Source organism: Zonotrichia leucophrys, chromosome 12, assembly GCF_028769735.1.
Source record: "Zonotrichia leucophrys gambelii isolate GWCS_2022_RI chromosome 12, RI_Zleu_2.0, whole genome shotgun sequence".
Taxonomy (NCBI): Eukaryota; Metazoa; Chordata; class Aves; order Passeriformes; family Passerellidae; genus Zonotrichia; species Zonotrichia leucophrys.
In genome coordinates, this window is record NC_088182.1 from 11762631 (window position 1) to 11782178 (window position 19548).

Sequence of the window (19548 nt, forward strand, 5' to 3'; positions counted from 1 at the left end):
TAACCCTTTAGTTTTTGCTTAATACAATAGAAGCTTTGGAGTTGAGGCCTGCCCTAAGGTTTCCATACTACAAGGCATTGTCCCTACTTGTACTACAAAAAACCCCAAGAAATAATTAGTAGTTATTACTTAGAAAATATCTAATCTGAACTTTAAACCTGTGATTTGGCAAGAAATGACCCACAGCCTGGAATTATCTAGCATGCCAACAGCTTGATTTTCTAAAAAAATTTTAATTATAACTCTTGAGCAGCTGAACAACCTAAAATACCAGTCTATGGTGGCATTTCCAGATCACAGAAAAAATCAACACCTTGCAGACCACTTTCAAACACACCACCCCAGCCTGAGCAGCAAAGGGAGACAAAGCAGCACAGATGTTTCTCCCAGCCCCTGATGGCATGACAGGAGAGCCCTGTTCAAAAGCCCATCCCACTAGCATGAAAGGCTGCCTGAGTCAGAGGAATGGGTTCACTGCACTTGCAGCTGGGTGACACTGCCTTTTTAGCTGGCCCAGATGGACAGGAGGAAGAACATGGGCTTCATAAGAAGCAAGCAGCTTCCAAGGAGGATAGGAGTGACAACTTCCTCTAAACAACTTCAACAGGCAAGCAAATAACCAGGGAAAAACAAACCCATGGACTTCCCACCTCATTCTAAAAAGCTGACAAAATCTTACTTCCCCTTCCTGCCTAAGCTTCATGCTAAAACAGGACAAGTTTTACTTCTTTGCTCCCTTGAAAGGGAAGCAAACAGCTCTGCCACGCAAGCTCTGCAGTGCAGGGCACGAACACAGATGATCTCACATGAAGCTGAGCCTCCTCTCCCAAGGTGGTGGGTCCTGTCTTTTGGACAAGACTCTATTTATCTGTTAGCACTGATTTCCACAGAATTGTGCTCAATATCCCTGTGGTGAGAATGCAAAGGGGAGCAAAGACAAACAGCTGCAGTCATGAATTGTGTCTTCTGTTCCGCTTCTCACATGACAAGCTTCAAAAAGCTGGTTTTAAATTTAAAGGTTTTACCATGTGATAAAAAGTCAAGACAAATTAGGTTTGACAAGACCCTCTTTTAAAGGTCAAAATTTGATTTGTGAGCCACTGGCTGGGGAAGCAAAGTGATGCTCCTCCAGAAGTAGGACCAGGACCCACAATTCCTGCTGCGACTCAGACCTGAGGCAATGAGGTCACTCAGGGTCCACAGAAAGAATTCCCAGTGAACTGCCATTTCAAATGAGAATTGCTCCTCTAAATACAGAAATACAGCAAGGATTTTTCAGATCCAGGTGCCAACTCACAGAAAAAGCACAAAGTGGGGTCCTCCAGGAGTGCCAGCACCCACTTCCCTCTGGAGAGTGTCAGCCCAGGAAACAAGACCTCCTTCCCACTAGAAGCTGGCACCCATCACACAGCAGTCTGCACACACAGCAAAGCAGCTCTGCGAGGCAGAGATCACCAGCCCTCACAGCCCCTGCAAGCCTGCACAGAAATACACTTCTTTAGTGCAATAAATTGAGTCAACTCTTACTGATGTGGCCAAGATGAAAGCCTCAATTTAAGTTTTGTCTCAGGAAGAAACACAATGCACGTGCATTTTAATCTAAAAACCTCTGAACACACAGCTCTGTTAGAACCTGTGTCTTGAAAAATTTTGGTTATGGTAGTGTCTATGTAGAATGTTAGTATCTGTGAAGTCTGATTTTCTTGCAGACCATTCAATGCTATAATTGCATACAAAGCTGCTTTTACTTCTCTCTTTATAAACCCTTCTGGAATTCGTACTTCTTCCAATACCCAGGCTGACAGCTCACACACTGAATACATAATCTTGTCTAGGAACAACAGAATTTAAATTGTTCATGAGGGAGTCAATCTGGGATGCTTTTATAAACTTTTGTTTATTTTTATGCACACCTGAAATACAAAAGGAACAGAATAAAAAGGAGGCTGCTCCAGAGCTCTCCTCAACAGACGGGTTCAGCTGTTTTTCATGTTTCAACCACTGACAGATGTAAATACCCACTTTACACCATGGGATTTGACCTCCCCCATAGGCATTAATATGCTCAAGGCCTTGCAAGGGATTATCTTAGGTCAGCCAGTGACCATGATATAGTTTGCTTTTGTCAAAGCCTTTCCTCATTTAGAGGCTGCTCCAAGCATGGAGGTTACTCTTCTCTTGCAAGGAGAAGAACTCTTCATATTGTTTTCCCATCATCACTAACAGAGTCCATTTTTCTCCAAAGACAAGCAACATTAATTCCTCCCTGCTCTTCAATGTCTTGCTCCCTCTGTACTTCACACAGAGCAACAATCACAAGAAAATCAATTTCCATGAACTTTCTGGTTTATTGGTTTCATATTTCTTTCAATACAAATCTCTCCTCCTTGGGTTTTTTTTTGCAGTTTGTGGGGTTTTTTTTCTAATAAGAGCTCACCTGATGGGATGCTGGAAATCCTCAAAGGAAACACAAGAGTGGGATTGTGAGAAGTGATGCAGAAGCACAAACAGAGCAGGATGTTCCTAGTTCAAAGCTGGCAGTTCTTTCCTTTGCAATAAAAAGCTCATAATCATCCAGATGTAAACAAGGAAAGAAAGCCTAGCCATCTTCTCCTGATGAAAAGCATTCAAAAACCATACAGTAGGCAAAAAAAAAATCACAGATTTGATCAGTAAAATTGCAAGGTAACAGCAGGTGACCACAACACTGTGAAATGCTGACAGCCCAGCACTAGAAAGCAGATGTGCAAATGACCTGACAGACACTATGACCCTGCAGGGAAGCTGGGAACCAATCTGTGTCTGTCTGCTCTGGGCAAGTGCCTCTTCAAAGGCTGGGAAGAAAATGGCACATTTCCTCTTTGCAGTCTGCCCCCTCACCTTGCCCTTCTTCCAAGGCAAAGAGAGCTGCAGTCACATGGCTCAAGAGTGGACAAGGACTCTCAGAGTGCCTGATCACTTCTGACCAAAGCAGCCTTCATGTTGTTCAACCCTGAAACAGGCTTAATATTTCCAGCCCAACAGAGCCATCCATGCACCCACCAGTGTCACTCCACCCACGACACAGGAGTGGTAAGACCACACCACCAATGCTGCTCATACCTGGGTGTCCAGGCCACAAAGACAAATTTTATCTGGTATCAAAAAGCCTAACTATTTCTAATTGGAGTAAAAGTGAGAAGAGCATGTCTTCACATCCAAGACTAAAGATCATTACCATAGCTCTACTTTAATCATTCTGGACCGTGAAAGATTGTAGATCTTCTGGCTAAAATTTCAAGAGTTTAGCTACAGTAATTAGAAATGGTTATAATTCCCTTGACTGTGTAATTTAGTCTCAAGAATAAAACTTTATCTCAAAGCACAAGCAGCTCTGACACAACAGCATCTCGGCTATGGTGAGACCCCAGAGAAAAATGCTTCCTTCTTTCACTTTCTTCATGTATCAAGAAACGCAGCCTCAGCTACAAAGCACTACCAGCTGCTCATTCTCCAAAATAAAACTTTATTTTTAGCCTAAGCACTTACTCAGGATCTGTGTGAGTATTGCAATTAAGCTCTCACGCCCATTGAAAGCTCTGTCAAACCTGCAGCAGATGACAAACAACGCTGCAGGCTCCGCGCAGGGGACAGTCCGTACACCGCCTGTACAGCCACCACCTGTCAGGAACAACAGGAGCAGCTCTGCCAAGGGGCAGGGGCACCATGGTCAAAGCTGGATCCTAAGCACACAGAGGGAGAAACTCAAGCAAACAACAATTGCCAAAACTCAGTTTCCAGCAAGCCAGGGAGGCTGTAGTATCTCCCTCTCTGGAGACAATCAAAACCCACCTGGACATGTTTGTGTGTCACCTGCTCCAGGTGGCCCTGCCTTTGCAGGGGGTTGGACTGCATGGTCTCCAGAGGTTCCTTCCAACCCAAACTATTTTGTGATTGACAATGAACAACCAGCTGGGGAGCTGCAACTCCGTGATCTTTAAAGTCCCTCCTGATTCAAGCTATTCTACAATTCTAACTGTGTTCCACAACCATCATTGTCTCCATGGCAGTGTGGAAGGTTTGACATTACCTGAGCTGCCACAGTGATCCCACACTGCACCAGCCTTGGCACTGCTGCTCCATCCCTGAACCAATGCCCATGAGATCCTGGCAGAGAAGCAACACGATTACAAACAAGGAGTTTTCCAGCAAGCCAGTGAACTCAATTAACTGAGAGTGGGGATGACAAGAGCAGAGGCAGCTTAGGGAAGGCTGGACAGTAGGGCTGGGTGTAGGATGTGGGATCAGGCTGCAGGAGTGGCCATGAGCTGTGAGACCCACACTGTGAGCTGTGGCATGCCCTGGTCTGCAAGCAAAGGCAGCCCCTCACTGCCTCACTCTGCACCACTCACTCTGTCCTGAACCCAATGCTACAGCAAGAAATAGGGCAGAATGGTTTGGGTAAACAGAGAGTGCTCAAATTTCACTCCCCCACAGAAACCTGTCTTCTTTGCAGCTGGGGAGGTGACACACCACTCCTGTGCCTGCCTGATCAGGACTACCTGTACTCTGCCACTATGCACTTGCTCGTGCTGCAGGAGGATTTTAGTTGTTGCTAGGCTGCACAAAGCAGTCTCTTATTTTTATCACATGTCTGTTTATTCTTGTAGAAAAAGATACTGCAAACAGCAATCCAAGGCATCCTCAAAATGCTTGTTACGCTCTTTGCTTGGCTCCATTTTCTCACCAGACAGTCCAAAGCTTCTTGGCCATCAGCATACACACCTTTGCACCCAAACAGACCTTTCCTTGCCCCTCCAGAGGTACAATGTGAAAGCTTGAACAGAGACTCAAAATCCACATTACAAACAATTTTTCAGTTATTCCAAATAAATTTAAGGTAATTTTTAAAAGGATATCAATAATAATTTCAAAGCTGTTTCCTATGGCTTAATACAGCTGAACAGCTAATTTGTAACAGCTAGCAGGCTAAACCATTCCCACTTCATCAGGAAACATCTCCCTGTGACTTAGCACTTATTTTTGCACCCCTGACATTTACCAATAGAGCATTTTAAAGCTGCCATCCCCCTCCCCAGCATTTAATGTTAACATTTTCATTGACAGGCAATGCAGCCTGGGTCAAGGCAGACATGAGACAAGATGAGTTGAGGTGCCAGGTGAAGCTGAGAGCTGAAGCAGCCCTGCTGCTCCTGGATGTGGGTCCCACAGCAGGAGCAAACCAGCACAGCCAGCCCCTGTCCTGCCAGGAGCAGAGCAGCTTTCCTGGCAGGCCAAGTGTCACCCACACTCAGCATCCTCCAGGACAACCACTCCCTCTGTGCTGCTGGCACTGCTGTGCCACAGTCTGATATCTTCATCCAGAGCTGGAATAACTCCACATTCCCATTATAAAATTCCAAGGTCTATCATAATATTAGCAACATAGAGTTATTTATCCCACAGAAAGAAACTTTATTATCTGCTAGACTTAGCATTTGTCCCTTTCTGACACTGAGTGAACTTCCTGTGCCTCAGCAAGCTTTCCAAATTGAATCTTTTACAGCTGCACATAAAGCTTTGAAAAGCCAATCTTCTGGAGTGACTGTCTGACTCCAGAGGACACCCTAAGCTCCATTTTAATCTCCATATTTTTCTGCCCCTCATACATCACTTAAGCATCAGCACACAGCTGGAGACAAAAGACCAGCCTCACGCTGACGGGCACCTTGCTGTTCAATAGGAAGGCCTGGCACTTGAGCAGACAGTTCTGCTGCAGCAGTATTCACCTATTTCTTTATGTGTATTAGCACATTTCTTGCTCCACCAGTAGCTGGAGGTCTCTACCCTTGTTCTGTCACTGGCACAGTGCTAGGTGCACGTTCTCACTTGTCTGGCAGCAGCACCCACAGCCCCCACAGTGACCTTGCTGGGCACTATCATGCCTGCTGGTGTCAAGGCCTCCCAAGATCTCCACCAAGGGCATGCAGAGCCAGGGCAAGGCCACATGTGAGGGCACTGTTCCAACAAGCAACTCTCTCTGTGTGCAGTCCACAAGCTGCCCCACTCAGCAGCACAGCCCAATCCTCCCCTCTCGCTGCTTTATGGCCTCAGTATCTATCCCCAGAACAGCACTCAGCTTGAAATGACTCTTAATAACCCAAACAGGAGCTAAAAGGGAACTACAGAAGAGTAAAATCAGCAGGAATATCAGCTGAAGTTGGGCGTTTCTAATTGACTCAAATTAACTTCACATCATCTGTACCTTCTGGTGCTCTGGCTGGGCCCCAACTTGTTTCTTAGGGGCATCTAAGAAGGATTTGTTGGTGGAGCCTTCCCCCCCCTACAACTAACTCTCCTTTAACAGCAATAGTGAGCCACAAGGATTTCAACACAAAACGCTGCAAAAAGACATCAGACAAAAACAAGCATTAAAAAATAACTGGGAATTATTTTTTTCTTTTAGAGAAGCCAAGGCATCAATATTCCATATCTATGAAAGCTGAGAAAAAAACCAACCCTGAAATGCAAGTGAAGCTCAGAAGAAAACAAATGCTCCTAACAGTGCTCAGCAGCAAGAGCAGCCCAAGCCTGCCTTGTGAGGTTGCTGTGAGGGGCTGTGACTGTTCCCCAACCTATTGCTCACCTGGAGCCTCTCTGCACTGCTGAGGAAGGGCAAGCTTACCTTTACAATGGTGACTCCTGTTGGCCACGCTCTCTCCCTGCTAACACCAATCATTAGCGCTGCTTCTCCCTGCTGTGATGGGCGCAGCATTAATTACCTCCCAAACCGCTGGCACTAATTGGTCTCTGTGCCCTTATTAAACCAAAACTGGGTGACAAATGTTTGCACTCCTCCTGGACATTGAGCAAACAGTCCCGAGCACACTCTTGGTGAGCAGATGCTTTCTGCCATGAATAAACACATGTTTTGACTTCATATCAGCTCTTCAGAGCTGGCAAGATGCAACAGCAGAAAGTCAGTCACAGACACGCAGGATGACTGCATCTGCAGAGCAGCAAATTAGATCCTGCTGCTTCACACATCATCAACAAATTCAGGTGCTGGAAATTTAATGGCCAAAACACAGCTGAGCAGATGCAGGGAGGACTCTGTTTCCCACAACAAGGCCTAAAGGCATTTGGGAAAGTTACAGCTGAACTAGAGGGAATGCTCACAGAGTCACCAGCAATGCTGCTTTAGTATCAGTGCATTGCTAACATGTCAGGAGTTAGCTTGGCAGGCTGCAAGCTGCGTTGAGGCTGTAGCAAAATTTAATGTTAGAAATGAACGTAGTCACAGAATAAATCTTTTCCGGTAAGATTTTGAGATGCATGCTAGCAAGGTACCTGCAAGGAAAACTGGCATGAGTGAGCAGCCTAGGAGAAGGCTCCTGCACCCACAGCAGCGAGAAGACGTCATGCCACACAAGCAAATGAAGCAAGAGACTGCAGAGAGGAAACTCATGAGCAGCAACCTGGAGCTATGCCACTGTGGGGTTTTAAGATCTAGCAGTTAATAAGGTCTTTGCTCTGTAACTAAATAGCTCCTGTAAAGAGCTTATTAAGGGCTTATTGATACACAAGATGTCCCCTTCCGTCAGGCCATCCTGCCAGGCTGCAGAAGAGCCCCTGCTTCACAGGATGGATGGACCAAGTGGCCATCAGAGAGACCTGGTGTTGCCCTGACACACATACACACTCTCCTGTTAATGCTTGTCTCACTGGAGTGCTCTGCAAAGCCCACACCCACACTTACTTACAGCCTGAGTTACTGCTAATCAGAAATTCAATGGCATCTGAAGGAGCAGCAGCAGCACACTAAAATAAAGAGGGTTGTCACCATTTTCAGACAGACTCCAAAATGCCCCTTTGTAACATTCACATGCATTTCTGTGCAGTTACCCATTCACTGATGCAAAGAGTCTTCAGCATCCAGGTTCCACAACTATCCTGTGGCCCAGAAGTACCAAATTTCATGGCCCCCTCCATTAATTAATTCTATAATGCCTATTTTAATTTTAGAAGCCACGTTTTCTCACTAAGCAGCCCCTGCACTGTACAAGCCCCATGTAACCTCTTTCCCATGACCCTTGCATGGCACAGTGCTCACACCCAGCAGCAAAGGGTGCACTCCATCTTCTGACCCCAGTTAGGGCCACGGCAGGTGCTCAGACCTTGGGTAATTCCTGGTATCACCAACTTGGCTGTCAGTGCTGCCATGGCCCGTCCTGTCCTCCAGGACAGCAGGGGTGTGCTGTGGGTGTCGTGCTGTGTTAGTGGAAGCAGGACAATCACCCCTCAGTACTCAGTGTGGGGGTACTACACACACGGAGCCCCCAGGCTGAACAGCCAGCCCGGGGATGGCCACAGGAGTGCCACTAACTCACACCAACCACGGCTGCTGGCTGGGACACTCCGGTTTACCTGCAATCATGTTTACTCCGGGGAGGAGAATCCCCCTCAGCATCTCCCAGGGATTTTCCCATCTTCCTCTCCCAGTTCTTCAGGAGTGAACAGCCCATCAGACTTTCAGGCCCTGGAGATCTGTACCCAGGCCAATCCTCGGTATGAGCCTGCTGAGCTCTCACTTTCTCCCTGCCCCGCAGGGCTGGCGCTCCCCAAACGTGATACCACGGGAGATGTCTCCTGCCTCCCTGCCACCACGGGACTCCCACCCCACGGTGTCCCAGACCGTTCCCGCTGCCGCAGACAGGGCAGGGGCAGCCACGGCCACAGAAATCGCGCACCCCTTTCCCCAGCCGGGCCAGCGGCTCCCGAAGAACACACGCGAGGGACATGAGCGGCTGAGGCTGTGCTTTGCCACCGCCCCAGCACTAACCCAGCCTGGGACAGCCAGCAAAGCCCCGCTGCCCGCGAGGGGCCAGGGCAGCGCCGCCCAGCCCCAGGACCTCCGGCAGAGCCGCCCCCGCCTGGCCCGACCCGGCCCGGCCCGGCCCACCTGCAGCCGCTGGAGGTAGGAGGCCGGCGCGTAGCCCGTCTCGCCCGAGCCGGCGCGGGTGACGAGCCACCAGTGCTGGTTGCTGCGCTCCAGCAGCAGGAAGGTCTCTCCGGCAGTGAAGGGCAGCGAGTTGGGCTCGGCCGAGCGGAAGCTGTACAGGGCCCGGTACATGGCGGCGGCACGGGCATCGGCAGCACCGGCACCTCCACCCGCCCGGACCGGACCGGACCGGGCCCGCCCCCGCCAGCCCCGCCCACACGGCGCCGCCGCGCCCCGCCCCCCGCGCGGTACCGCCCCCTGGCGGCTCGGCGGCGCCACTCCCCCCACCCGGCCGGCCCCGCCCCGCCCCGTGCCGCCCGCCCGAACCGGCAGGGGGCGCCAGCGGCTCGCGCAGCGTCCTGAGGCGACACCGACCCCGACACCGACACCGACCCCGACCTCGAGCACCGACCCCAGGCACCGATCCCCGCACCGACTCCTGGGGCACCGACCCCGGCACTTGCACCTGGGACTGACCCCCAGAACTGACCCACGGGACTAAGCCATGAGACAGACCCCCAGAACCCGGGACTGACTCCCGGGACGGACCCCCGGCACCGACCCCCGAGGGGCCGTTGGCAGGATCCATAAGCACAGGCGCTTTCCCGGCACCGGCCCGCTCCTGTCCCTCCTCAGTCACACACCGGCCTGGGTCACTGCCGGCTCCCGGGGTCACCGCTCCCGCCCGCCGCCCACCGCCCACCCGCGCCCGGCCCCTCTGTCCCCGCCGTGGCCCAGCTGGCCTCAGGCACTTTGCTTCCCCACTAGATCCACCCGTCCCGGCCTGTGTCCCTGGGCACCCCTCCTCTCGGAATGCCATATTGGAGCGCCCGGTACCACTGAGCCCCCCAAGTCCTTGTGTGCCCGCCAGCCCCACCCTGGGTACCACGAGGGCTTCCCCCAGCAAGCTCCCCCAGCATGGGATCGGGGCATGACCATGGCTGGCTCTGACCCGCAGCGAACACAGTGACCTGGCAGGTGGCCATGGGGACGTGGGACACAGCCTGTCAGGCCTGGAGCTGTCCATGAAGACACAGCAGCCCCCAGCCTCATTCATCTCCTTGCCCTATTCCAGGAGAACAACCCTTTGGGACATTACCTCCAGTAGCCCAAGACTGCTGCAAGCCACCCCACCTCCCCAAGGCATCAGCAGCTTTCCTTGATCCCTGCTGCCCAGGGATCTGAGCCCTTCTTGCTGTCCTGGGGGAGTGGGTGGCAGCCCTACAGGGCACCGTGCCCCCTCCCTCGTCCCCAGAGCGGCTTTCTCCATGCTGCCCTAGGAACAAGACTCATTTTCCACCTGACAAAGCCAGCACAGAGAGCCTAGGAGCAGGGTGAGTGGGCACCTGGTTTCAGCACCCCAGTGGGACTAGTACATACTCCTGCAGCCAAACCCACCACAAAGACACCCCTCACCCATGCTGCCCACCCCTGCCATCCTCCTGGATGCAGAGATGCAAGAATGCAGAGATGGAACAGTCCACAGATCCCTGCTCACAGCTACAGCGGGGTTTAACTCATCCAGAAACCATTCACAACCCAATCCAACCAGTGGTAATACAATAAAAACCAGGCTTGCAGCGGCCACAACCCCCTGCCTGCTCCCAGCCCACCCATGCCCTCACTTTCCCAGCCCTGGCAGTGAGATAATTCATTCTGATCCTGGTTACGCAGGGAGGGAGGATGGAGTGGGAGTGAGCGGTTGCCTAGACTCCCCCACTGCGGCGGGTACCAGGAATCATTGCGGTGTATGAGCTGGAGTTGGGCACACTCAGGCTGGAAAACAGTGGGGTGCTTTAACTGACAACTGTGAGATGTAATCAGGGCTGAATCCTTCAGGAGCCCTTCAGGTCTGGACTTCCTGCCTGGTCATGGTCCCTTCCCAATGCCCAGCAGGGAACAGCATGATGGTGGGCAAGGGCTGAGCAGCCAGGGATCACCACTGCAGGAGAGAAAATGTTCCCATTTGTGGAGTCATTCGTATCCCACAGGAAAGAATTCTCTGCTTTTCTGTCCCCTGCCTGGTTTGGCTGCATTGCTCACCCTGCCTCTGTGTCCCCACTCCAGGTGAGCCCTGGCCATCCCCTGGCACAAGCCCAGCTGTTTGTGCTGGAACAACAGCGCTTTGTTTCCACGAAGTCAGCAGCACAGGCTGTGCTGGCAGGCAGAGGCAGCTGAGGGGGATGCAGGCACCCACCAACCACATCCCACGTGCACAGAAAGAACAGCAGCAGCAGCACCCCAGTCTCTTGCTGTGCTCAGCACAGCATCCCAGCTCTGCCAGACAGAGGCTGGGAAGGATTTCTCTGTAAAGGCCCCCTTCTTCTGCATCTGGCTAGAATGCAGAGACCGAGACAAATTCCTGCTGCTGAAGAATCAGCTCTGAATTGCAAGTGCCAGGTGATTTATATTGGACAGGGAGGGTCAACGAACAAGGATCCTGCCGTGTCACTTGCAGGTGATTTTTGAAGCTGAACTTGAGAGCTCGGGAAAATAATACTTGCATCCCTTGCCCTGAGAGCCTTGGGGGACTGGGATCACTGTAAGCCATGAAGGGCTCGGTGCATGTGTGGCAGCCCCCACACTCCTGTTTTCCTCCCGAGCTGTGGAGGGGAAGTGTTGCACAACAGCACTCATATGATTGGAACACAAACTTGCCAGCTCCACATACACTTATATAATTCCGCACCGTCTGCTCGTCAACACGTTGCAAAACAGCAGTGGGATCAATCGCTCTACTTTTAGGTATACAAATATTATTGCATTCCCACCAGCCCTCTCTGGGTGAAAAGTCATAGGGATGTGAGGTGTTGTGAGGACCCCAGGCCCACAGCTCTGGGGACAGTGTCTTCAGTATGTCCTGCAGGGGCTGGGGCTGTCCAAGGCCAGGATGGGCAGGCATGTCCTTATTTCACAATGTCCTGATGGCCCTACCTCCTGGAAAACCTCACTAAGAGGCTGTAGATAGGACCCTCGAATTGCATACATCCGTATCACTTCCACAAGGTCTCACCTCTCCAACTACATCTGCTCCCTTGTGGGAGAAGCCCCCAAAGCTGTGCTGCCTGCAGGGAGCTGGGAAGGGTGCTCCGCCGGGCAGGAGCAAGCCCTGCTCCTGGCCCTTGCAAGGAGCACAGTGATCCGTGCTGAGCCCGAGAACACCCGCTGGGCGCTGCTGTTGGGCGGCCGCTTCCCCGCAGAGCACATGCGGAGGAGCCGGAGCTGCCGGGGCAGCGGGCGGCTCTGGGCCCGCTCTGTTCCGCCTGCCTGCCGGGCCGAGGTGCCCGCAGGGCTCCTTGCGCAACGCGTCCTGCACAAAGCCGGGGCTGGCTGGGGCCCAGACCCCTCCTGCGGCCGGAGGAAGGAGCAGCCAGTGCCTGCCAACAGCTGCACTTCCTAGAAACGAAGAAGACAGAAGGTCGGGAGAGTTGAGGGATGGCGGAGGGGGGCCCGGGGGATGCTGCGGGGAGGATTGAGGCGCTGCGGGTTACGAGGCGAGCAGCACACGGCCTAGCCTGCCCTGTGGCTTCTCTTCAGGAAAACAAGCTCTTTGGCTTCACACAACAGCTCCCTGTTCTTTGTTAAACTCTGCTCGAGTCCAGAGCTGAGGAGCCCCTTCCAACCCACGCACTCTGTGGGCCGGCACTGCTCCTTCCCAGCTCCCCCTGCCAGGGCAGCTCTGCAGCCCCCAGTGCCATGCTGTGGAAGACTTAGGACAGTGACACCTTCTCTGCCACCAGCCCAATAACCAGACAGAAGGCATTTGGAGGCTGAGGGAAGTGGGGCACAGGGGTAAGGTGCTTGGCAGTGAGAACACCACTCCCTGGGCTCCCCAGGCTGTCCTTCCAGCTGCAGGGCTGCTGGGTGAAGGGCACTCCTGGCCTCACATCTGTCTCCAAGCAGGCCAATGCTGCCTTGCCCAACACCACCGTGCTCACGTCCTTGTCTCGTTGCATGGGAAGAGTTGCAAAACAAGGGGTTGCCTGGGGTGCAGCAGTGGATCCTGCCTCTGTGGGCTGCAGGAGCTCCTCTGCTTCTCTTTGAAAGAAAAATTAAAAGGACTCCACACAGGGCCAATGCAGCCTGTCACAGCTGAGCTGGTGGGGACACTGCTATGGTGCAAACCCAAGGAAGAGAAGACAGAGCCCATCATCTCATCTGGAGCTGGCAGCCCAGCATAGCAGGCAGCAGTCTCCACCATGTGAGGCTGTTTCCAAGGGTTACCCTTTGCTGGCCATATGGTTTGTGGGGCAGGAGGGACAGGGACCATGGCCCTGCTTACATGCTTTCCATGAGGAGGAGCCCTGGCTGCGGACTGGGTGCAGCAGGCCCTGGTGAGCAGGTGAGGGGTGCTGGCATGGGGATCCCCACTAGTGGAACATGGTGCTCAGCCTGGTGGGGCCATCTCCAGGGCTTGTTCTGCTTTCATTTAGGTATCTGAGTTACAAGCTTCAAACAAGGGCCAAGCAACAGAGGGGTAGGGGAGGTCCCTTAGTCAACCCTCATTTCCATACCATTGAAGGAAGGCGGCTTTGCTCCCAGACAGGGACACAAGCCATTCATTCCCTGCCCCCCTGCCCCGCCCTACATGATTCCAAGGCTTGGGCACCACTGGAGATGGCCACAGGGCTGTGCAGGACCCTCACCCTGTGCCAAGGATGGATCCATGCACAGGATGGACAGACAGTGGCCCCCAACCCCACTACAGCATCACCAGTTTTTTACCCTCCAGTTAAACAAACTTAAGCCCACCACCCTTAGAAACAGGGAAGGCACAGCTTCAGGGCCACACACAGCAGCCACTGTCTCCAGCAGTGAGTGCCCCAGAGGGATCAGGGCACAGGGTCCCTCTGCCCCCCTGTGCTGAGAACCACGGTGTCCCCAGTGGCTCTGGTCTGAGCCCTTTGCAGGGCCAGGGCCACAGAGTGAACCATTCTTCCCTGGGCAGGGAGCACAGAAACTTGGGGCCGCTGCCCTGTGAGATGGCACTGCTTGGCAACAAGGAAATGCTTTGTTCTCGCTCCATAAAAGGCATTTGTGTGTCCCTCCCCACTGGCACAGGCCCAGCTCAGGGGAAGAAGTCCAGCAACTACTCAAGAGGCAGCAGCACAGGATGGGACAGTGCAGGGACAAAGGTGCCCTCTCCTCCAGCAAGGCCAGGGGCTGTCCCCTGCCTCTTCTGCTTCTGCCCTGCTCACCCCCAGTGCCAGGGAGGCTACTTACCAAAAGATCCTGACAGGTCCACAGAGCACCACTCACCCCCCACCTCAGTCCCCAGTGCCCTGCCAGCAAAGCAGAGCTCAATTCACTGGAGAAACCAGTGCCAGCTGCAGGAATGTGTTTCATCTCTAGCCAGCTGATGCATGGCAATTCCCATCAGCCACCCCAGTTTTGGGCTAGCAGTGACCTATTTATGTAAGGCAAGCTCTCCACAAGCCTGGGCCTGGTGCAGCACCCTTCAGGGCAGCCACAGGAAACCAGGAGCAGGTTCCTAGGGGCCTGGACCTAGCCAGGCTGGACTCATGCTGTCTCTCACCCAGCCCCTGCAAAGCCACCAGAGCAGGGTCAGAGCCAGCCCACTGCAGCCACCCTGGTCAATGGCTGCTAGGGCAGGGCTGGCAGGAAAAGGTGGGTCTTCTCCAAGCATCAGGAAGCACACAGGGAGGAGACCAGACACAGGGGAGCCTTGAGGAACAGGGACGTGCGCTCAGCATTGTCCTCCACAGAGCAGAGGCTGCAGAAATTACAGAATGGGGGCTCCCTGCCAGGGCACAGGCTGTTCCAGCTCCTGTCCCCCATCCCAGCAGCAGGGCTGCTCTGTGGTGATGCCTCTCCCATGGTGCAGGGCTCCTCAGGACACATGAGGGAACCAGCCCAGCTGCCCCTTCCCAGTGCCCCTGCTGGCACAACCAGCACAGAGGGAAGTTCACAGTCCAGGGAGGACCAGAGCTGTGGGGAGCCATGCTCAGAGCATGCACACAAACAAAAAAAGCCCTCGAGTCTATTCCTGAGCACAACTACTGCTCTCCCATTATTCCACCACTCTGTCCTTTGCCATGGTCCAACAGGCCACCACCAGACCACAAACAGCCACACCAAACCCTGCTCATCCCATTTCTGCCTTCCAAGAAGCCCAGGCACAGGGCTCAGAGCCATTTACAGGGATTGTGGGAACCCCTTTCCCACCCCAGCATGTTGGCAGTTACACAATTGTCTTTCCATGAATAAGGAATTGCTCAGAGGGATATGTGCAGAACAGCATGGAAGGAAAGAAACCTGCTCTTGAAGTTTGCAAGACAATATCTGATTTAGGTACTTGCACAGGGGTTACCCCTTTGTTAACCTTTGAGGATGTGGCTGGCTCAAGGAAGGGATTTTTCCTCTTGATGTTTTGCTGTTACATAACTTGAAGTAACTAAGGAAAAAGGTCTTTTCTGTTCCTGCTCCCTCCCTCCCAGCTGCTGCAGCCCAGGAAGCTCCCAACCACCTTGTTGCTGTGGAGCCCTGGCACAGCATCTCTTAATCCTCAGACAATACTGGCAAAAGGATTTTAGCAGTGCTGGCCTGAGCCCACAGGTGCCTCCACGTTCCTGCAGCAGCACCCATTGCACCTGAGGGTTTGTTATTATTCTGTATGGACCCCCCAGTGCTCCAGGTCTGGCTGCTGACACCAAACTGCTGCAGAAAGCACGCCTAGCTGAGCTTACCCTGCTGGCAGGGTTTCTGCAGCTCCCTGCCTGTACCCAGGGCTGTGGCTGCAGGCAGCTTGCATCACAGCAAATGCGATTGTTCTCATCGGATTTTATGAATTCCCTCCAGAGTTCCTACGTAACACAAGTACATTAGGGGACTTTATCCCTGCTAATTTCAGATGACAAAGTCAAACCATGTATCAGATGAATCTGCACAGGGAGGCTTATTCATAAGCAGCAGCAATGATAGGGCACTACAGTGCCTGCCAAGAGACTCGTCATTAGCTCATTAGCAGAGGACATCACATCCTAAACGGGAGAACTGAAAAGGAAACATCACCTTGCAGCCATGGCCCCTCTCCTTGTGCTGAGTGCATCTTGGAGTGCTGCTCATCAGTGCTGAAGGCATTTTGCAGTTGAGATGCCAAAATAAGCAGCCCCATCCTCCCCTCTTGCCCAAGGGTTTTGCAGCCAATGTCAGAAGTGGCTCACAGGGCCCTGCCAGCTGCACTCAACGCTGGAGTCTCACCCAGAAGCAACATACAGCCTGATCATGCTGCACAAGCCCATCTCCAGAGACAACAGCCCCTCTACTGGCATAAAATACTGAGGGGACTGCGAGATCTAAAAATACCTGTTTAAAACCAACATCAGTTGGTGCCTAAACACTGTGGAACAACATAAACCTGAACAAAAACCAACAATAAAATCCCACCCACAAGCTCATGTACAAGCAAAGGTTAAAAGCTTCTTTAAAAAGTACAAAGGAACACAGTAGAGCCATCAGACAGACTTTGATCAGAACTTGATAGCAACTGCTGGGGAATATGAAACTGAAGCTACAGGGCTACAGCCAGCTGAAGAGGGTGACTTTCCACAAGCAGAGCTGCAGCCTTCCTGTCACATCCCACTTCTCTCCTAAGCAAGCCTGCAGGCAAAGTATGGGCCAGGGAGATGATTCACCTGACTCTGCACAAACTGACTACTTCATGTTGATTAGCTGTAACAACAACTTTCCCAGCCTTACCTCAGCACTTCCACACCCATTTTTCTCTTGCACTATCATGATGACGTAGGCCCCGTATCTAAAAATGGTTAGATAAATGCTTCTTCTAACAGAACCGTTGGTTCAGTTACTCTGTTATTTCAGTTACTCACTGCCCTTCTCACTTTCTGATGCTTCCTTCCTGTCACTTTGTCCCAAGTAAGATTTTAAGCTGCTTAAGGTTCTTTTCAGGCCTGGCAGCTCCGCCCTGGTTGCTGCTGTTGCAGCTATTCCTGTACAAGTTTTACACATTATGCCTCAGCTCAGGTTCAATAACATCTCTAGCTCTCTAGAAAGGGGTTACACAGCCTCTTTGTAGATACATAAGACCTAGTTACAAGACCCAGGAACAAGAAATAGGCTGTTGATTTCAAGAGCAAGTTCTCACTGATCAGTCCTCCTTCTGGCTGGAAGGGACCTCTGGAGGCCTCTCAGAAGTTGTCTTTACCCCATCTACACAGGCTCTGCTGTCCCAGCCCCTCCTCAAAGGGCAGGTGCTGGGCCCTGCCAGCTCAGTGGCTCTGCTGGGCTTGCTCATCACTCTTGACAGGAGGTCCAGGACAGAAGATGTGCTATCCCATAGGTGGTCTCATGAGGCAGGTAAGGCTTGCTGTTCAAATGATGCTTCTGCATGACACCAGAGACCAGAGATCTGAGCTTCATCTCCTCCTCAGTCACCAGCAACAACGGAAGCATCACTTACAACGAACAAAAAGAATTTTATTGGAACATATACACACAGGGATAACAGAGGTATCTGAGTAATCAAATATGGAATGTTTAAGAAAGTTAAAATAAATAAGGATACCAAGTTTTGCCAGTGCTAGGTCCAGCACCAATGTAAGTAAATGCCCTCTGAACAAGTCTGACTCTGACAGGATTATCCCTGCAGAGCCTGTAAAGATTCCTACCACCAGAAAGTGGCCAATAATTTTGGAATACAAAGAGTCACAATAGTGCTTTCTACTGATGTGCATTCACACTGTTTATTCACTACTTTCGTCTCTTATTTCTTTAATAATATCTATTAAATTCTGGAGTCCAAAAACGTAACCCGTGTCTTGGCCCTCGTGCACCACAGAATCTTCTCCATAGTACTTGCAGGTTGTGTGGGCAAAGTCTATCATGCGGACATCCACAGTGCTGGCAGTGGGTTTGTAGGCATAGGCTCCTGCCGACTCATCTGAAGATTCCTCTGAAAGGTCCTCTAGGTCCTCTGGATCCGAGTCAACGGCGACCTCCTGCCTCTCCTTGCCATCATAGATGATCAGCAAGGAGCTGGAATAGAAGCGATAGGACTCCTGTTTCTCCAGCACAGACTTGAGTTCAGTGAGTTTTTTAATAACGGACTCAAAGAGTTCCCTGCGCAGGTATTTGCCGTTATGAAAGAACTGGTAAAGTGCTTCTTTGAATCCTTGGACTGAGAGTTTTCTTCCATGGTATTTATTCATGAACATCAGCTGGCCAGTGCCTGCCTGATAGACCTGCATATACAAACACAAGACAAGAAAAAAGGAATAGTTAAAATTGCTGGTACAGTGACACAAAAGCCTTGAGAAGGGACAAAAAAATGAAAAACTAAAAAAGCATGCTCCTTAGAGCTTTTACAAGATGACAAACTAATCTCCAAAACTGCTCTTACACAATTATAGGAATTGCTATGACGTGATCCAGCAGCACCTGTGCAACCCAGAGGAAGTGGAAAGTTCCCTCAGTTTAGATTTGAGCTTTTCCACCCAGAATGTAAGAATGAGGACTTTAAGTGAGATTAGGAAAGCTGCAGCCAAGATCTCCAAAGTCAAGCTACAACTTGCACCACAGCCACTCATCCAGCTCATTACCTGCCTCTGCTCTAGGATGTACCGGTTGATCCTCTGCATGCTGAGATGTGACAGCAAACTTTCCTATAAAAAACTACAGTGTACCCATAATCATCTGTATTTGAAGAAGTCAGAGGTGCTCCTGCAGAAAATGCCTTCCTGCAGGAAGGCACAGGAGAGTGGTCTACGCAGCTGATAGTTCAATAATGCCTAAACATCTGGGTCAAGAAAGGATTGCAAGTGCTTCCAAAGCTCCTCTCTGTTTTCCAGCACAGATCAACACTGGAAAGTGAACAATGGCAATGCCCTCCCTGCTCAAATCCCAGCACACTGTGGTTAGAACTGCAGCTCCCACACTTTCATTTCTGCCTCATGTTTTTTCTCTGAATTTGAACAGTGAGCTGAACACCACACATGCCAACAGCCCTGCTGTGGAACAAGTCCTAGCAAACACTGCTAGCATTCCTGGAATCTATTGGATAGGAGGAGAGAAGCTTCAGGAAAAAACTCCAACACAAACATGTTGTTTCCCATTTGTCACTCCAGGAATACAGAAACAAGTAAACAAAAAATTCAGGTGAAAGTCCACACAATGTCTCCTCATCTGGCAACAAGTCTTATCACATTTACCAAGCATTTCTTGCCTGCACTTTGCAACAAGCCTACTTCAAGCAGTGAAAGATCTGTGGCTTTCCAAGTTACAGGACAGAACTGATTGCTTCTTAATATTTTTACGCATTTCCACACCCTTAATTCAAAATGCATATATTCGGGCCCTTCTCAAACTGCTCTCTATGCTATCCTGACATGTTAATTGAATCAGTAATTTTAACAGTTTTGAAGTGCTGGTAAGGTGCAGGAGGCAGTTTGTGTGTTGAGAGCCTGCACTCACTGATGCAGAGCGTGGGCTGCAGATGCTGCCACCTCCAACTGATCAGTGCCACTAAAAACCCTCACTCTGCTTTGTGAAGGAAACGCAGCACAGCAGCTCAAGGTAACAACGTGTGAGAT

At 51.4% G+C, this 19548-nt stretch overlaps 2 protein-coding genes across 11 annotated transcripts in view; both read right to left on the reverse strand.

Annotated features, from left to right (window-relative positions):
* The window catches only part of NCKIPSD (NCK interacting protein with SH3 domain), a 49960-nt gene extending 40782 nt beyond the window's left edge, over nucleotides 1-9178 (reverse strand). Inside the window, exon 1 of the mRNA XM_064724537.1 lies at nucleotides 8942-9178. Within this exon, the coding sequence (XP_064580607.1) occupies nucleotides 8942-9112 (171 nt within the window). The 5' untranslated portion in view covers nucleotides 9113-9178. The remainder of the gene's footprint in view (nucleotides 1-8941) is intronic.
* An 8238-nt stretch (nucleotides 9179-17416) lies between these two features.
* IP6K2 (inositol hexakisphosphate kinase 2) overlaps nucleotides 17417-19548 on the reverse strand; it is a 49394-nt gene continuing 47262 nt past the window's right edge. For 5 of the 10 annotated variants that reach the window (XM_064724008.1, XM_064724005.1, XM_064724004.1 and 2 more), the window contains 2 exons: nucleotides 18559-18621; nucleotides 17417-18201 (listed from right to left, as the gene is read on the reverse strand). In XM_064724008.1, the coding sequence (XP_064580078.1) occupies nucleotides 17704-18201; nucleotides 18559-18621 (561 nt within the window). In that variant the 3' untranslated portion in view covers nucleotides 17417-17703. The remainder of the gene's footprint in view (nucleotides 18202-18558; nucleotides 18622-19548) is intronic. The other 5 variants (XM_064724013.1, XM_064724011.1, XM_064724009.1 and 2 more) reach the window with 1 other exon arrangement.